The sequence below is a fragment of the Exophiala mesophila genome (genome assembly GCF_000836275.1).
Source record: "Exophiala mesophila strain CBS 40295 unplaced genomic scaffold supercont1.4, whole genome shotgun sequence".
Classification (NCBI taxonomy): Eukaryota; Fungi; Ascomycota; class Eurotiomycetes; order Chaetothyriales; family Herpotrichiellaceae; genus Exophiala; species Exophiala mesophila.
This window is the reverse complement of record NW_015622507.1, coordinates 4,903,957-4,918,026: the sequence shown is the minus strand read 5'-3', so window position 1 is coordinate 4,918,026 and position 14,070 is coordinate 4,903,957. Positions and strand designations below refer to the sequence as shown.

At 50.6% G+C, this 14,070-nt stretch overlaps 5 protein-coding genes across 7 annotated transcripts; 2 read left to right on the top strand and 3 right to left on the bottom strand.

Moving 5' to 3' along the window:
• Positions 1–196: 196 nt before the first annotated feature.
• Positions 197–2,264, bottom strand: PV10_06800 (uncharacterized protein). Its single transcript, XM_016371634.1, has one exon. The coding sequence runs from the start codon at positions 1,949–1,951 to the stop codon at positions 263–265; it is 1,689 nt and encodes a 562-aa protein (XP_016223927.1). The 5' UTR covers positions 1,952–2,264; the 3' UTR covers positions 197–262.
• Positions 2,265–2,477: 213 nt separating this feature from the next.
• On the bottom strand, positions 2,478–5,741 carry PV10_06798 (the record flags this gene model as incomplete). Of its 3 annotated transcripts, XM_016371630.1 has the most annotated exons (5): positions 2,478–4,164; positions 4,235–4,326; positions 4,373–4,501; positions 4,554–5,376; positions 5,425–5,741. In XM_016371630.1, 5 exons carry the CDS (start codon positions 5,739–5,741, stop codon positions 3,900–3,902), a joined length of 1,626 nt encoding a protein of 541 aa, XP_016223923.1. In that variant the 3' UTR covers positions 2,478–3,899. The 3 variants fall into 3 exon arrangements, with proteins under 3 accessions (XP_016223923.1, XP_016223924.1, XP_016223925.1); XM_016371631.1 differs by having other exon boundaries at positions 2,478–4,326; XM_016371632.1 differs by having other exon boundaries at positions 2,478–4,501.
• PV10_06799 (uncharacterized protein) lies at positions 2,552–3,855 on the top strand (the record flags this gene model as incomplete). The annotated part of the gene is made up of 3 exons (XM_016371633.1): positions 2,552–2,885; positions 2,949–3,111; positions 3,176–3,855. The coding sequence occupies exons 1-3, from the start codon at positions 2,667–2,669 to the stop codon at positions 3,853–3,855; spliced, it is 1,062 nt and encodes a 353-aa protein (XP_016223926.1). The 5' UTR covers positions 2,552–2,666.
• Positions 5,742–8,104: 2,363 nt separating the features above from the next.
• Positions 8,105–8,939, bottom strand: PV10_06797 (uncharacterized protein; the record flags this gene model as incomplete). Its single annotated transcript, XM_016371629.1, has 2 exons — positions 8,105–8,178; positions 8,231–8,939. The coding sequence occupies 2 exons, from the start codon at positions 8,937–8,939 to the stop codon at positions 8,105–8,107; spliced, it is 783 nt and encodes a 260-aa protein (XP_016223922.1).
• A 3,897-nt stretch (positions 8,940–12,836) lies between these two features.
• PV10_06796 (uncharacterized protein) lies at positions 12,837–13,900 on the top strand (the record flags this gene model as incomplete). Its single annotated transcript, XM_016371628.1, has 4 exons — positions 12,837–12,860; positions 12,964–13,365; positions 13,496–13,634; positions 13,707–13,900. The coding sequence occupies 4 exons, from the start codon at positions 12,837–12,839 to the stop codon at positions 13,898–13,900; spliced, it is 759 nt and encodes a 252-aa protein (XP_016223921.1).
• Positions 13,901–14,070: the final 170 nt, after the last annotated feature.

Sequence of the window (14,070 nt, the reverse complement as noted above, 5' to 3'; positions counted from 1 at the left end):
GTGACCACCTACGATGTGAGTATGTACCTAGGTATTGAGACTCTTGTAGGCGACCAGACACCGGACCAGCGTTAATGTACTGTGTAGGGACGTGAAGGGCCTGGCTTTGTATGGATTCGATCTAGGTACGGTCAGGTGTAAGTCTGTAGAGTAACATATATATAAAATTCACGGTGTATTCAGAGCTAGCAACCTCTATCAATCACCCTGCTCGACACGAGCATCATCACGCACATGTACTCCCAGCATTGCAAGACAAATATCAAGCTTCCTTGTCCAGCTTGGACCCCTTCATCGAGTCCTCTTCGATCTGCACTGTCACAACCTCCTCTCCACTTAGCGACGGAGACTCGGCCGGGCCAAACGTTCCAAAATAGTCGTAATCATCCACAACTCCCACACCCGCGACGGGGAAGAATTTGTTCAAGCCGAGATAAATCAGGATCGTCAGCGTCATGCCCAACGGATAGGAGATGTTGTACAGATTCGACCAGCCTGGCAACGACTTTGACGTTCCGTAGCGAACAAACTGCGCGAATCCGGGGACGGTGACCCAAACGCCCATGATCCAGGCGATAAAGGGCCGCCAGTTGACGCCCTTCCAGTACCAATAAATGCTCTGGTTGTCGGGCTTGTACAGGTCGGTTAATTTGATCTTGCGTCCGCGGAGGAAGAAGTAGTCGGCGAACATGACGCCGGTCATGGGGCCGAGGAAGACGCCGTAGCCGCCCAGCACAGTGAGGAATTTACTCGCGCCGTTGAGCAGTTGCCATGGTTGGACGATGAAGGCGAGACACGACATGAGCCACATGCCGCGGCGGATGGTGAAGAAGCGTGGGAATAGCGCTGATAGATCCATGCCCGCAGACAGGCCGTTGTTGGCCACGACCATGCCGAATTGGGCGACCAGGAAGGAAAGACTGGCGAAGGCGACGGCGGCGCGGGAGCGGGACGAGTTGTTGTAGTGTTGTTGAAGGGCGGTAAATAGATCATAGGGTGCCCAGAGAAGTGTACCTTGTTGCTCCGGGAAGATCTCTGCTGCGCAGGAAGTGCAGATGATGCCGATCAGGGAAACGACGATGGTGCCCAGAGGGACCATGACCAGCTGCGCCAGGATCTGATCCTTCGGCTTCCGAGCAAAGCGGGTATAGTCTGACTGGACGAAGATGTGGACGGAAATGGAGCTGATGTTGGTGCATATCCCCAACGTCATCATCCAGCCCAACTGACTGCCGCGGGCCTGAGTGATCCCCGTAAGACCCGAGACATCGTGAATCAATGTTCCAGCTCCCTTGGCTGTCGCCGTGAACCAGATCAAGGAGACAAAAATGGTCGGGATGACCACCGAGCACGAGATGAGGAAAGGGATGTTGTATTTCTCGGGTCGAATCCACGTCAGCGGCAGGTAGAGAATGGTAAAGATGATGAATGAGGTCAGGTCGGCGGTCGTCATTGTACCGTTGGCCAGCGGGGTGTCGACGCGAGCAAACGACGGCCAGAGCGCGGTGAGGAAGACACGCACGCATTGACCGCCCCAGTACACCTGCGTCGAGAACCAGATGCACGCCAGGAACACTCGCTGGATGATGATGAAGACTGATCCCCGAATGCCCCAGGAACATCGCTGGATGATGGGGAAGCCGATATGCCATTTGGCGCCCGGGTGGCCACTAAGCACACACAGGACACCGACGATGCAGTTGCCGATGATCACGGTGAGCATAGCTTGCCAGACGTTCAATCCCAGCGCGATCAACGAGGAGCCCGTGGTCCAGCCGCCGATGTTGAACGACCCGGTGATGACCCACAGGGTCACAAACTGCCATGGCCCATATGTGCGCCGGGCTGGTTCAAGGGGTTTGGTGTCGAAGTTCGCGTTTTTGCCAAGGTTGCCATCGTCGTGGTCTTTGACCTCAACGCGAGCTAGGAACTTTTGGAAAGCGGTGCTCATCTTGCGTGGCTCGCCGAGTCGCAGAGCTTTGGATGTTGAGCTGGCGCGATCAAGGATGAGAACCAGCTATGTGACCGTTGGGATATGTCGATGTATTTATCTTCCAAGGCAGGCTGGTCATCATTTTCGAAAGATATGACTTTCAGATATCAATGTCTAGATATCTTTGCAATGCGATGCTCGCCACTGGAGAGCGCGGTTAGCTCACACTATCTGTTTCCGCCGGGCATTGATCAGCGTTGACAAGGCATGGGAGAAGACGGGAGAGTATGCTGCGAGTCGCAGGAAAAGAAGCTTCGAAGACATGGCGGTACCAATCACGGCTGAGGCTGTTATCAGAATTAACCATTTAACAGCCTCGAACCATTCATGACGCCGACAATCGACCCACTTGACACCCTCCCTCGGTGGGCGAGTTCGTGTTGCTGTATCAATGCATGGGCCAAATTACCAATTCATGCGCCTGAATCTTGTCCTGTCCCGCCTAGACCGCCCAAGCATCGCAGAATGTATGCTTGAGAGGACGACATGGTCCAACACCAGTGGCGGCTGAATTCGTAAATTGCAATCCTTTGTGTTCCAGACCGGCGCTCGACTTGGAGAGATAACTTATCGCATTGCAATATATTACGCTGGACGAGACTCGGCATCTCCTTGTAGGTCACACAGCTGAAGATACTGAAGAAGTTTGCTAGAACTCGCCTCGCCTGTCAGCATGTCTGCGACGACAGTCCAATCTGAGGCCCCTCACAGCATCACCCTCACCAATGGCAAGACTTTCACCTTTAACTCCAATGCTTCAAGCACGGATGAGGCGATCCCAGTCATCGACGTCTCTCGCATGTATAGCGACAATGCTGACGACCGTCAGGCTGTCGCTGAGGAGATTCGGGAAGCAGCTCACAGCATCGGCTTTTTCTGCATAGTCAACCATGTACGTGGTAATCACTCTCATTGATGCAAATTGTTGAATCAATGCTAATGTCCTCGAATGTAGAGGGTGAATATGCAGCTGGCCGAGAACGTCATCACCGAGGCAAAGTCTTTCTTCGCCCTTCCCGCCGAGAAGAAGATGGAAGTTTGCACGGAGTTGATGCCAGACGAGTACTGCGGATATCATCCCATGCAGCACTACAACCCCAACAGTTGGAAGCAGAGAGGTTGGTCCTTCAACCTTTGACGGGAGCAGTCGGATGTTTCCAAGCTGATATTCTCCTCTCGCAGATTTGTATGAGGCATACAATTGGAATTACAATGCGGCCAATGATCCGGATGAGCCGGATAGTTCCATTGCGGAGATCAATCTCTGGCCAGAGAACTTGCCCCAATTCAAGGAAACGCTGTGCGCATACCAGTCAGAGATGATCAGCTTTGCCCGTAAGCTCACCAGGATGTTTGCGTTGGCCCTTCGTCTGCCTGAGAAGTCATTTGATGACATGGTCAAGCGGCCAGAGGCTGGGGTCAGGATCGTGCACTATCCAAGACAAGAAGCATCTCGAGATGATCAGAATGGAATTGGAGCGCACACCGATGTCGAGTATTTCACCATCATCACCGCTGACACCGAGGGCTTGGAGGTGCTGAGCAAATCAGGACGTTGGATCAAGGTCAAGCCGATTCCCGGGTCGTTCGTTGTCAACATTGCCGATTGTTTCATGAGACAGACGAATGACTTTTTTGTGAGCACCGTGCATCGAGTCATCAATGAAAGTGGTCGAGAGCGGTATTCTGTACCCTTCTTCTGGGGGCTAAATCGACAGACTGTGCTCGATCCGATTCCGACTTGTGTCTCTGAAGAGTGTCCGAACAAGTACCCGGTCATGACTGCCGGAGAGTATTACCTGTGGAGGACGAGGAGGCAAAGGACGTCGTGGGTAACAGGCGAAGGCACAAAGCAGTATTGAGGGATTGAATCGTCCTGTATGTCATGTTGCCGCTTTCGGGGAATCTAAAATACATGAAACGGCTCTGCCCAGTCCCATGGTATTCGTTCAAGCATCTCAAGCGGAATCATAATCTCATCAACGTCGGATTGCTGGGTCACCAGGGCTCCGTCATAAGTTTGCGCATACTCGACGGTGGGGGTTTCGGGTGTTTGTGTAGGACTGAGGAAGTGATCGATGTCTTCAACGTAGGCCCGGAGTCTTCGGCTGGCATCTGCAGCCGCAGACAGGCATGATGGCATAATCTCCAGAAGCTCCGACATACACACCCTGGTCACCGTAAGCATCGAGCCAATCTGGAGACGGAACGTCCAGAGGAAGATGGGAGGCTGGAGCTCACATCACTGTCCTCAGGTGCTGATAGTCTGACCTGCGTAGTTCTTTCTTGACGAAACTGCTCAAGATGTGCCCAAGTCCGGACAGTTCTTGCAACTGGAAGGCATCAGCACTGAGTGACCTTGACAGCTGTATAACTTGCCATCGAAAGCCCCATGGCTCTCATATATTGGTGTGGAATGGCCGATATCTCTTCGATCAGGTCAAGAGCCGTCCGACAGGCTTCAAACAATGTCCCGTCGTTGGCACAAAATGACAAAATACGTAGCAACTGCTTTCCATCAGCCCAAGCAATGAAACAAGGACGCATCTACAACTCTTACATGATAAGTGCATATGATGTTCGCCGTCTGAAAGGCACACCGATTCTGTCGGGTATCTCGGGAGACCGCGAACGCGTGCTTGAACCGGCTGGGTAGATTCGACAATGCTAGAGCCAGCGGCTCCACGATCTTCTCCTGGGGGTCATAATCGTAGAGGAAGGCCGTGGAGAGTTTTCGATTCGCGCGGTTGACAATCGCCCGCCGGGACCGGAAATATGGGATGACATGTTCCATACCACGATAAATGTCGGTGATAAAATTCCATCCGCTGAGCCACTCCGACTCCCGAATCGACTCAGTGAAATCCTGATCAGGGAGCGATGGATATGCCACGGCAGAATGTAACTCGGGACATCGCACAGCATGCCCCAAGACGAGTGATGTATGGACCTCGAGACGGTACATGTACCAGTAGAGTCTTCTTCGTTCTTCCTTCTCGATGATACTGATGTCGTCTGGCCAGCGCCTTTCGTCGTGGAAGCCTTGCTCTGCCAGTGCGGCGTGATACATGCCCATGTATCGTTGTAACAAAAAGGTGTTACCGGCTTCGAGTGCCGTCAGGCATATCACTCCGACTGCCTGAAGAGATTCGAGATTGAATGACTCGCTCACATTACCGGAGACTGCCTGCAAAGCCTCGTTGAGATAGAAATTCGGCTCAAAGTGCTCCTGGATGTTCCTTAGCTGGAAGGTAGCGCCACTGGTGATGCGAGTGGCACTCAAGGCGCATACAGCCATCAATCTGGCATACGATGGCCTGTCGCAGGGGATCTTGTCCCTGTGCCAGTGATCCATAAAGGTTTGCTCATGTATAATGGCAGCTCTGAGAGACATCAGCAACAATCATCCCAATGCGAATCCTCGGACGAACACTGGATAAACCGACTCGAAGAAGTTGTCGCACAGATTGGTGATGAGACTCCGGGAACCATGTTTGCTTTCATCGAAGATCCACAGAGTCTCTGTGACTTTCGATCGACGAGGTTTGGCGCCCCGTTTGGCAGACACTCGATTCCAAGTACAGGAGACAGCATACTCGATGCATGTCATGCATCGGGTGTTGTCGTTGGGTGAGGCTTTGCAGCGACGACCTCGCCGGTGACAGAAGTCGCAGGCTTTAAGGGCGCGCTTCTGCTTTATCGAAGCCTTTGAGATGACCTCTGCGCCGGAGACATCCTCACCTTCCATCTCTATTCGCGTCGTGCAATGAATCTATTCAGCTGCGAAGGTCGTGAAGGAGGTTGAGCTCGATGAAGACGATCTGCGCCGGAAAAGACGCGGCAAAATCACCAAAAATGCACGTGATTTTTCCCCGCCGTGAAAGGAATGCCCCATAGTTTAGACCTCATAATTTAAACGAACGACGACGACGACGACGAACATTGTGTATTTTGGTCGGATTACTCGTAAATGCCTGCATCTACCTATCTACTGCATCGTCACGATCAACGGACATAATGATCACGAGGCTTTGTTCTGGGTTTCCTCTGTCGACTTTCCCGATGAGGTATGGACCCATGCACGTTTATGCTGCAGGAATGTCAGCATGCCGCCACGCAAGTCGCCAGTGGTGAAAAAGGAGAGCAATGGAGAGACAGTCGAGCGAGAACAAGTGGAAGTATGGGTGACGGAGCAGATGGATTTGCTGAATCGAAGCGCATGGGAGATGTTCGAAAGGTTTTTGAATTACCTGCACAAGGACGTGTCAGATGAAGTGATCCAGAGACACTTGAAGTAGTGTAGTAGTGCCCATGACCAAATACAGTTTGAGATGCGTTTCGCGCTGTTATTAATGTGCGAGGTACGCTGATCAGGGAAATTGATTTGTTCGACAGATGATGAAGACGGGAAACATGAATCAATCGAACTTAGCAAATTTTGCGCCTTCCCGTTTTTAGACGATGCCAAGCCAACGCGTCCATGGGGAGAAAATGACGTAGCGCGTCACTCACGTGCCCGCAATGAATTCGTGGGAATTTGTCTCGCATCAGGCCAGACTTGCAAACTTTCCACCCGTTTCAAGGGCTCGCGATTAGTCGGCCCCCAGAATACGGACTGGCAAGTCAAGTACTAGTATAAACTTCTGATTGGTCTAATTGGGAGACGCTACAGTACTAGGATAGGTGCCTGACCGGTACGTCGGAAATGCACCGTATCAGGACAACTGTTGGACAAGGTGGCCGCAATGTACTGGTAAGAAGGACCTATATTTAGGAATTCAGTGCCGGTTGGTACCAGAGGCCCAATGTTTGTGCCCGCCCAGTCTTGATAGGCACCCTGGCATGGATAGTGCCACTGAACACCCTCTAGGATAGCTGCTTCAATCCCTCAGCAAACGGAATCTTGCTGGATTCACTTAGTGCTTTGTGTTGCAACCATGGCTTTGATGGCATCGAAGACCTCAAACGAAGACATGAAAACCTCATACTCGATTGCTCTCCATTCACCTTTGCCAGTTTCTACCATTTTCATATAAGAAACACACTCAGCATCAATCTTTTGCCCGTTCACCAGTCTATACCAGATCGAACTTTTGAAAAAGAATGAATAAGTATCCTTCTCCGAGCCACCAGCCAACATCCAGCAGGTTTTCAACGTATGCTCACATTGAACCACTGGGCCTTCGACAGGATCGATAAAGCCGGCTCTCATTGCTCGAAGAGCATCGTACCCCTGAAGCACATGACCTCCGAACTTGGTGACACCATTTGGCGAGAAAAATTTGATTCAGTCTTCATCCTTTGAATGAGGGTTATCCCATGCTTGAAAGTATTGGGGTATCAATTTGTTGAAGGGAGCAGGTATGTCTGCCTGGTTTTGGACGATGTAGTTGTCTTTTAGTGTCATTATGCTGGTAGGTAGACAACTCCCCTAGTCTTAGAGAATTGTAAATATTGAATGGTTTTCATAGCGAACTGCTTGGATGTTTGGTTCCGACGTTGGCGGCATTCACGGCAATTCAACTAAATATTTCCTCATCTCTTTGGCTGAGAGATACGAGTAGACATTTCCCCGCCTTTCACTGCCGAGAGCCAGACGGATTGCCCAGTTACAATTGCCGCCATGGCTACCATGGATGCTGTTGCTAACTACCTCCCTGAGTTTGCCGGTTGAAGCATCTCTTAGCCTTTGACAAATTAAGTCCACATTTTGAGGGCGGTTATCGGGCAGCGACTCATGAGTACAGAAAGCCTTCGCCGCTTTGGGTCAGCAAGGTGGCAGGAGTGCATGTCCACATAGAGGAAGCGACCGAAATTCGAAATATTGGCGACTTCGATGATCTTGTTAGCTAAACCCGGCACTTGCTAGACGACAAATCCTATCTGCTGGTCTCTGGAGAAACTTGACAGAGCTTCTCAAGATATTTATTGTTTTCAGACCGTGAGTAACACATTTCCGACGCAGTAAATCACCCTCATTCCATCAAATCGCATACCTGAGATGTTTCAACATTTCTACATGTGTTGTTTGCGGAAAGACTATTCTATGGCGCTCTGCGAGGATTTGTAAAGGTGTTCAGCAATCCATGGCATTACTCATGTCGTGACCACTCAACTACTTTTGATAAAGGGCATAAAGTCTACATCGCCGCTTTTGGCTGTAGAACCTCCATCCACCGCGAGGGCTGAACACATTGTCAGAATTTGCATCTCGTTGTCTTGTAAAATCAATCTTACCCTGGCCTGTGATATACGAAGCATCGTCAGAAGCCAGAAACAATACTGCCTGGGCGACTTCACGCGGGTCGGCTGCTCTCCCCATAGGGATGGTGTCTCGAATGACCTGAGTAACAGCTGCATCTGTAATGAGTTTGTTGACCATGGGAGTGTCCATAAGCCCTGGACAGATGGCATTGACACGAATGCCCTCTTTTGCATAGTCAATGGCCATTGTCTTGCAAAGATTAATGACTCCAGCTTTGCTTGCACAATACGGGGCAAGGCCATAGTCTGCACCAGTCCCTGCCGTGCTTGCTGTGGCGATGATTACTCCATTTCCTTGTTTTCGCATCTGAGGTACTGCTGCTCTAGCAAGATAGACGGTGCTGCAAATGTTGGCTGTCACAATCCGTTGGAACAGAGCCAGGTCGTGATCCTCTGCACTCGTATACGTTGTAGGGGTTACTGCTGCGTTGGAGAAAAGAATGTCTAATCGACCATACCTCTGGATACAGTCAGCCACAGCGTCTTCACAGTCCTCTGGAGATGAGATATCGCATCTTCTGTAGTGCGCATTCTCGGAGCTGAGACGTCGAATGAAGTCGCGTTCGTCTAAGTCCGTCACAAAAACAGTTGCACCCTCGTTCACAAATAGTTGGCAAGTGGCAGCACCTAGACCGCTGGTCCCTCCGGTCACTAGCACCACTTTCCCAAAGAAGCGACCCATGCTAGCTGGGTTGTCTGTCCGCTCTTGAGTTTGCGGGGAGATGGAAGTCAGATAAGTAGAAATAAAGGAAGGGTTTCTCACACTCACTGGCCTTAAGGTCTTCGTTTCAGATGTTAGCACTGAAATATACTCGACAGGGTCCCAACTAGTTCAGAACATCCGCTACTGTAGTCGGATCTTGTGCAAATGCTGACACAGACGATCCCAGGCCACAAGTGCTGAAAATTCAACCGAAAGTGACTGCAAGCAGGACCTACGGCTATGGACTAGAAAAATGTGGTGTTGACGCCACTGCCCCTTATGATGAACCCAGTCTGGAAACTCCGCTACCTCTTCATTGGCTGCAAACCTGCTGGCACCCGTCTATTTCCCGTACAGGAGTGGGCACGGTAATCGACTATCTCGTGTCACCATCAGGTAATATGTCTTTGACAAAATGTTCCGGCGAATGAAGTTAACCGACTACACGAGGATGGCTCGGCGTTATGGCCTAAAGCTGGCTATCGAGATGTCGAAAGGGAGGTCATAGTCAGATCACATCAAGATGTGGCATGGAAATATGGACCTATAACTTTGCCAACGTAGATGCATTATTGGCTCCAGTTTCCGGGGAAATGAAATGCGGGAATCCATGTGGCATTGAGCCACACGTATATAGTGTAGATATGTGCGCATCAGATGAAGCACAAACCTCAACTAGATGTGTATTCTCGAACACCAGCAATCAAGGGTTCATACTTGACCGTCAAGCGACATCATCTAATCTTTACCGTACAATCCTCCAACCACAAGATGTCTCCAGAGCAAAACGCACCCGTGCTGCCATCGACAGACAAAATAGATGTCAAATCAATTGACCTCGCACATCACGATGAGAGTATCGCAGCAGAGTCACCAGAAGTAGAAAATATCACGTACACAGACGAGATTCATGAGCCCGAGCTGCACGCTCGAACGTGGATTGCATTGACGGCATTGTGTGTGCAAAGCTTCTGCCAGCTGTTTTCGCTGATGGGCCCCCCTTCTCTTGTATGTGGCTGTCACAGAATAGAGGACGATTCAACGACACTGACTTGGATATAGCTAGGACAAATTGCAGCAGATCTGAACGGGGTGGAATCCCAGACATGGGTTCCCAACTCAATGCTTCTTGTGCAAGCTGTATTCTGCGGCATCTTGTCGTCGGCCTCAGACCTTTTCCAAGCAAGAAAAGCTCTTCTGGTAACCTGCACCACCATCGCATTCATCGGCTCGGCAATTGCTCCAGGATCTCAGAGCATCGGTCGGCTCATCGCAGCGCAGACCCTGATTGGGGCTTCTATTGCTGTCATCACTCTCACATTTGTGGTACCTAGTGAGATTCTACCCACAAAATGGCGTCCCAGTAGGTTTTACGGACCTCTGTAACTTTATGCACGAACCGAGCTGAATAGCTATGTTACAGTGGCCCAGGCAGCCATCAATGTTGCGGGAGGTCTTGGAATGATCTCGGCGCCATTGATAATGGGTGCTTTGGCAAAAAGGAATCTACAGACTGGATGGAGAACTTTCTATGTAAGCCGCAGGAATCTTATATGCCTCACCATCTTTTGATGAATATCAACATATTAATCCTTCTGACAGTGGATCGAGATGGCCCTCTGGGGTGCATCAGCTGTCTTTCTGTTTATTGGGTACCGACCACCAAAGCGACATACAAGATTCGACCATCTGAGCACCTGGCAGAAGCTCAAGCAACTCGATCTACTTGGAGCTTTGATTATAGCAACCGGCCTAGTACTGCTGCTGACAGGGCTGAACGTGAGTCTTTGTAAACCCATCCGACTCAATCTCATTCTCAACGACCGGTATTGGACGCATGACAAGAATTCAAAGGATGCATGCTAACATCTGAATCTATACAGCTCGGGGGTACTCTTTATCCTTGGGCCTCAGCACCCACCCTAGTGACGCTGATCCTCGGTTTTGTCGGACTGATCGGCTTCGGGCTTTTTGAGTGGAAGGGAACGAAAAGCGGCATCGTGAACCACGAGCTATTCACTCACAACAAAAGGCTGGTGCGGACGTTTGTCATCTGCGTGTGGTTGATGTTCGTCGAAGGTGCCATGGTGTATTCTTACATCATATTCTACCCCGTCTTGTGAGTGAGAGTCGACCCCTTTACGACACGAGTTATTTTGCTCCGCGGAGACTGACAATCCACATAAACCAGGACGCAAGCGCTTTTCGAAACCGATCTAGTCGTCTCATCAGCTCGCGTTTCGGTCTACTTCGGCGGCTTGGCTATAGGAACGCCTATCTTTGGTTATGTTGGAGTCAAGCTCCGATCCATCCGCGAGACACTGACAGTCGGCCATATCATCTGCCTAATTGGCACCATCGGCATGTCTACGATCCAGCCGGGACAGAACGCAAGATCCTTGGTGTATGTCGCACTGAGCGGCTTTGGTACCGCGGCAGTTCTCAGTCAAGCCATCGCCGGGGTCCAGCTCGCGTCCCCGCATAGACATGTTGCCACGGCCACTGCAGTTGCTGTGATTTCCAGAGCAGTTTCATCCTCTTCCTTCACCTCTATGTATGCAGCCGTTGTCGCCGACAAGTTGGGTGTGTATATTCCGGAATACATCGGAAATTCAGTCGTGACTGCTGGTCTGCCCATTGAGTCGGTACCGGACTTCATCCTCGCACTCACGGGCCCTCGACCCGAAGCCGTTGCGTCGGTCCCTGGCGTTACCGAGGCCATCATCAATGCAGGAGTCCAAGGCTTGCAGCAGGCCTATGCTGATGGGCTCAGGTATCCTTTCATCATCGCATGTCCATTTATCTTTCTGGCTGCAGTCGCTTCTTGGTTCATCACCGATCTCAAGGCCATCATGAACTACCATGTAGACGCCCCGGTTGAGAAGCTCAATGCCAAGGGGGGACATGACGAAAAGATTGTTGATTCGGTTTGAAATTGACCTATCGTCATCATCTTGAGCGGAGGTAGTAGCATGCTCACTTGCTCAAGACAGTCTCCTATATCCTCAAAAGCCACATGGCCGTCCATATGATGAATTATCTCGATCAAAACTTGCAACAATAATCCTTCGCATGATTGACTACAGCATTGATTAATGTAGGAATTGAGAGAATCAGTGAACTGATAGGGATTCGCATGAAATGTTATTATTATGAGACCGAGAGATGAAAAGTTGGTTGTCCATCCTCGTTGTACACTGGGGCTTCCTATCTTCTGATCTCCAAACTCTATACTAGGGGCTGGGAGACGCTACATACATGCACGCGTAGTCGTGAGCGTCACAGCCTGTGGGAGCAAGACGAGTGTGGTATACCGTCCTCGAGCCCCCCAGTGTAAAGTTTGGAGACCAAAAGCGCAGGCTAGGTGGCATAGATAGGATGCCCTCCTCGCTAACGATGAGGAGAGACATCTAACCCTTTCACCTCTTCATCGAACATAGCGTCGTCCAATGGTAAATTTGCGTGCAGTCTGAGATCTAGAGGGCAGCTACTGTCCATTTCATTCATGAGCTTGGGTGGATATAGGGCTGTTTCTCAATGTTCATACAAGGAAAACTGGAGCGTAGAAAAAATGTCCGACTTTGCCGGCATCACCGCCTCTTCGCAGGTCGGCCAAGGGTAGATCAGCACTCGGAAATGAACTACCCCGGCCCCGGCATCAGTGTTGGGATCGCCTATGCGCTATAATAAAGTTCGTGGAGATGAGAGAGCTCGAAACGTTTTTATATATACGAAGCGCACAACAGGGCCTTGAGTCAAGAGAACATTCGTTTGACGCTTAACTATCATAAGTGCCGAGGACTAAGCTCTGAGTACCCCAACACCCTGATAGCCTGGGCAGTTCATGAAGGTTCGAATTGAGCCACAAAAAGGAAAATGGCATCTCTAGGAGGGAAAGTGGTAAGCAGAAATGACGCCGCAAACCCTATATCCCAAGAGAGGAGAAAGCAAAATCCCACACAGCAAAGACCAAGGCCAGAGATATTTTTGATAACTAACGTAGACACATGGCCAACAGATCGCCATCACGGGGGCAGCACGAGGAATCGCACTTAGTGCTGCACAACTGCTTGCTTCCAGAGGCGCAATATTGTCGCTGGCAGACACGAATCAACAGGGGTTGGACGAGGCGATCCAAACGTTGACGACAAGCAGAGGCGGCAAGCATACAAGTACTGTGGTCGACGTCAGAGATAGTAAAGCCGTCGATGGATGGATCGCTAGAACGGTGGCAGACCACGGTAGGCTTGATGCTGCTGCAAACATCGCGGGTGTCTATCGCAATAATGTTCGACTGGTGGACGAGACTGATGAAGGGTTCCACTTCCACATGGACGTGAACTCCACGGGCCTATTCTACTGTCTGAGAGCACAGCTTCGAACCTTGTCTAAGGGTGGCAGTATTGTGAGTCGCGCCGAAATCCCGTGTCGGGGAGATAGAAAGGAGAAACGGACGATGGAGCTCCATGACTCTTTACTGTACTATATTTGTTCCCAGCTGAGTTCTGACATTGTCTTTCTTATCGCACGTCTAGGTGAATGTCGCTAGCGCTGCCGGCCACGTGGGAGTTCCAGGCATTGGGAGCTACGTTGCAAGCAAGCATGCTGTGTTGGGCCTAACACGAACGGCGGCCAAGGAGCATCCAGACCATAGAATCAATGCAGTAGCCCCAGGTAAGAGAGAACCGACCTCCGTAATCTTATGCCATTTGAGACTGCTTGCTCACATGAGGGGTACAATCTTAGGTATTGTCGCAACGCCTATGGTCAAAGAAACAGAGAAAATCCAAGGCTACGCCCAATCTACCAAAGGACTGCAAGTCATCGATCGACAGGCGCAGCCGGGTGAGATCGCAAGTGTCATCGCTTTCCTCCTTTCGGATGAAGCGAGCTTTGTGACGGGCGCGACTTATAACGTTGACGGGGGTTGTTGTTGCTAGGGTCGTCATGTCCACAGTGTGTTGGTTATAGACTTGTTTGCTCGAACGATGCTTGCATTCTAGTGGTTTAGGGGTATAACTTCGGCAGGTTTCTCTGCTGATGTTCAGATTACCCATCCAAGTTTCTCGACGATACCACTACAATTTGCCATCGGTACACCCGGGAAATG